General features: G+C 36.1%; 1 protein-coding gene across 1 annotated transcript; it reads right to left on the bottom strand.

Moving 5' to 3' along the window:
• Window positions 1-2,979: 2,979 nt before the first annotated feature.
• On the bottom strand, window positions 2,980-3,927 carry LOC100024081 (olfactory receptor 1044-like). Its single transcript, XM_001375403.2, has one exon. The coding sequence runs from the start codon at window positions 3,925-3,927 to the stop codon at window positions 2,980-2,982; it is 948 nt and encodes a 315-aa protein (XP_001375440.2).
• Window positions 3,928-4,215: the final 288 nt, after the last annotated feature.

Below are 4,215 nucleotides of genomic sequence, written 5' to 3'. Positions count from 1 at the left end.
AGAGATAGACAGAAACAACTTTCAAGGGAAAAGAAAAAGACTTCAAAGGTATGAGAGAACATCTGGTGTACTAGTATGAGAGGGGAGCACAGTTAGCAATACTATATCAAAGAGTGAAGAACAAGTCAAAGCATGCCATACACCCCCACCTGACATCTACTGCCCCAGGTTTGGAATCTAAGCTCAAGCCAACGTTCAGATACTGAGACCCTACCTGGGCAAATAGAAATCCAAGCCAACCCGCACCTCTTGAGGTTTCAAATCTGTGGTGAATTCTGGAATCCTAGCCCATGGCAGCCTGTGCTAAAGGAGGCTGATCTGTGTGGGCTCAGAGTAAGCCAGTAGTCCTAGTCTGGTCCTGTAGTGAGGACATAGATCTGCAGTTGGAGTATTTGGTTGACACAATCAGGGTCCAAATCATTTTGCCAGGGGCTCAGTGCAGAGCTCCAGGACAGGGCAATCAACTGTGTGCCTGATTGGATCAAGTACACAGTGAGACCAAAAGCTTGTGCCTAAGCCTGGAGCTAGAATTCGAGAAGCCCCTGATCTGATCAAGTTCAGAGTAAGATCAAAAGTTTACACTTAAGCCTGAGACAAGTCTTTAAGATATCAGCATCTCAAGGGTTAATTGAATCAGCAGTGTGAGGAGGCCCCTAGATCTCCTAGCCCTCAGGCCTTCATACCACCATGGAAGAACTAAAAATAGCAGAAACCCAGAAAAAGCTAAGGGCAACATCAAGGAAGGACTAAAGTTTAAGAGGGTACCCTAACCTATCAGAAAACAGAGCTTACCTACAAAAAGGTAGAAAAAATGAATAAGCAAAAAAAGAACCTAACTCTAATGATGTTTTTATGGAGACAAAAATACAAGGTATAAAAGCATAAGGGCACATTGAAAGCAAAGCTAACACACACAAAGTCCAAAAGAAAAATATGGATTCGACACAGATTCTGGGAGAAGTCAAAAAAGACTTCAAAAAACAATTAAGAGAGACAGAGGAAAAGTGGGGAAGAATAATGAAAAAGATGAGAAAATAAATGGGTCAATTGAAATAGGAGAACTAAAAACTGACAGAGAAAAATCAGTCTTAAAAATCAGAATTGAACAACTAGAAAATAATGATCTCATGAGAAACCAAGAAATCATAAAGCAGAATCAGAAGAATAAAACACAGAGGAAAACATATAATATCTTATTGAAAAGACAACTGAGCTTGAAAACAAATGTAAGAGAGACAATTTGAGAATTATTAGACTACCTGAAAGCCTCAATAAAAACAAAAGCTTGCACATGATAATAAAAGAAATTATCAAAACATTATTGTATTTCTTGCCTTTCTACTATGCTTCTTTTCATCCCACAGCTCATCTGTAATTAACTACTTTTTCCTTCTATTTATGTATACAGCAGGGAAGATTTGAACAGGTTTTGATAGGTGTCTTCCAGCACTAGAAAGGCTATGTTGTGAAAGAAGGTTTAGACTTGATTTTACTATTTCATTATTTTCAAGCATATAGCAGAACTCTCTATTGCTAATCACTTCCTTAGTATCCATTTCCTTTCATGCACTCTTTCAAGATACATTGGCATACTCACTTTTCCCTAAATTCAGCATTTCATTTCTCATAATTTTGTACTGGTTTTATTTCTTTAATAGGGACTTCCATCTTCATTTTACCTCTTAGAATCATGAATTTTCTTGAAGGTTTAATCGTTAAGCACCTAGGTAAAGCCCTTCTTGATTCCCCTGGTAGTTATTACCATGTCCTTCATCATGTTTCTCCCTCTTTAAAAAAAGTATCTCTGTACATGGTTTATCTTCTCATTCCCCAACTAGAACATAAGTCCATTGTGTACATCAACTATTTTTTTTAATCCATGGGGCATAGCATAGTGCTTTGGAAATGGTTGATGTCTGATAAATTATGTTTAATTGAAGTGAGTTAAGGTTGTTTTTCTTCTTGACATTTAAAGAATAGGAATAGCAGTTCTTTGTTGCTCATATATGATAACACTTTTGCCTTGATGTAGACTTGGTGATTTTTCAAAACAGTGAAACTACCAGGCCTGTATGACTAGAGAGCTCAATAATGGCATTAGAGTATTTTCTAAGATACTAGGAAAGTTTGCATGATGTTGATTTGTCTCTGTATATAGTCTTTCTCAGTGTGCTGACCAACATGGAGAGAAGCCTTGGACCTAGGGTTATGTACCCATGTTTTCTTCTCCAGGATATTTCTTTCTGCTTTGACCATGCTTTGACCCAAGAGGGAGGGGATTTGATTTTGAGTAAGTTATTTTTGCAAATAATATTATTTTTATTAAAAAATTAAATAAATTTAAACATAAATTTTAAAATAATTTATGAAGATAGAAAAAAACTATCTTTGCTGATACACTTTTCAGAGAAAAGGAAGGATAGATTCCATTGATGGTAATCATTTTGAAACAGTACTACTTTTCCTATGTCCACATTGAGAGACAGTGATATAAGTTGGCCTGAGTAAAGCCATGGACTAGTGATGCTTGCCTAGGAGAGTGTCCCAAAAGGAAAGAAATAAGGAATTATAGATATTCACATATCCACTGAAATACTTGATTGATGGGGTGATCAATATTTAACTTAGAGCTAAAATTTATATGGACAATTTTGATAATGTGGGAGGATCCTGACAGTCAATTATAATTAGTTATATAATTATATTATATATAGTTAGCCTAAATAAAGTTATATTATAAAGTTTTTGAAAACTTGGATTCTTTGATTTTTGGCTTTGTATCCACAATAATTAGTCTGGCCAATGGTAGATACTTAATAAATGCTTATTGGATATTGATATCAGTTGGGCATATGTTGGGGAGTTAGTTGACTTCTGAAATCCCTTTTTTATGCCATTTATTTTCATTAAAGTCATTTCACAAATCATATTCAAAATGAGGAGAAAAGAAGAAAATACGAAGGTTCCCTAAGTCAATACCTAAGTTTTCCTAAACCCATGATTGCTGTTTCTTAAGATCTTCTTCAGGGCATCCTTCACCTCCTTATTTCTTAGACTGTAGATCAAGGGATTCAACATGGGGATGATCACTGTGTAAAAGACAGAGGCCATCTTATCTGTATCAAGGGAATGGTTTGAGCTTGGCTGTAAGTACATAAAGATCAGGGTTCCATAGAAAATAGTGACAGCCACCATGTGTGAGCCACAGGTAGAGAAGGCTTTGTGCCTGCCTTCAGCAGACTGCATCTTTAGAATTGCAGAGATAATATACATGTAGGAGACAAAGACAACCAAAAAAGAAGCAATAAGCATGACACCTGCACATACAAAAATCCATATTTGTTTGGAATGTGTGTCAGAGCAGGACAGTCTCAAGAGGGGCATATCATCACAATAGAAATGGTTGATGATGTTAGAGCCACAGAAGGACAGGCGGAAGGTAAGGATAACATGGTAGAGTGCAACTAGAAAGCTATAGATATAGGGAATGGCTACAAGCTGAATACAGATTTTAGGGGTCATCAAAACCATATAAAGCAAAGGGTTGCAAATGGCCACATAACGATCATAGGCCATGGAAGCTAGCAATAAACATTCTGCATCCATGAAAGCAATGAAGCATCCTAGTTGAGTAGCACATGCATTGAACGAGATTGTATTTTCTTCATACAGAAAACTCTCCAACATTTTCGGAGTAATGGAGGAAGAGTAACAGAAATCAACAAAAGCAAGATGACTAAGGAAAAAATACATTGGAGTTTTCAGTCGTGAATCCATTCTAATGACTGTAATTAGACCTAGATTGCCAACAACTGTGAACACATAGATAGAAAAGAACACCACAAATAGAGGCATCTTCAGTTCCTGCTTCTCTGTGATTCCCAAAAGAATGAACTCAGTCACCTGGGTAAAATTAATCACAGCCATTTATTCCATTTGGAATCCTGAGCAAGAGAAAAACAAAGATGAGAGATTCATTAGTTCTCAGCTTTTTCCTTGCTTTAAATCACACTTTTCTTCATTGACATCAACATAACATTGGACAATAATGGATAGTTCGTAGTAAAAATAAAATGTAACACAAAACCTGGTGTAATTGCCAACTATTGGATTTGAAATGATCCTTTGAAGTTGGCTATACAAATATTAGTAATCCAATTTTATTGTTTGAGAAAATTTAGATATAGTTTCACACCCAAAATTACTCAATAAAGG

The sequence above is a fragment of the Monodelphis domestica genome, chromosome 6 (genome assembly GCF_027887165.1).
Source record: "Monodelphis domestica isolate mMonDom1 chromosome 6, mMonDom1.pri, whole genome shotgun sequence".
NCBI lineage: Eukaryota > Metazoa > Chordata > Mammalia > Didelphimorphia > Didelphidae > Monodelphis > Monodelphis domestica.
The sequence above is the reverse complement of the archived record's forward strand: the minus strand, read 5'-3'. Positions and strand labels throughout refer to the sequence as shown.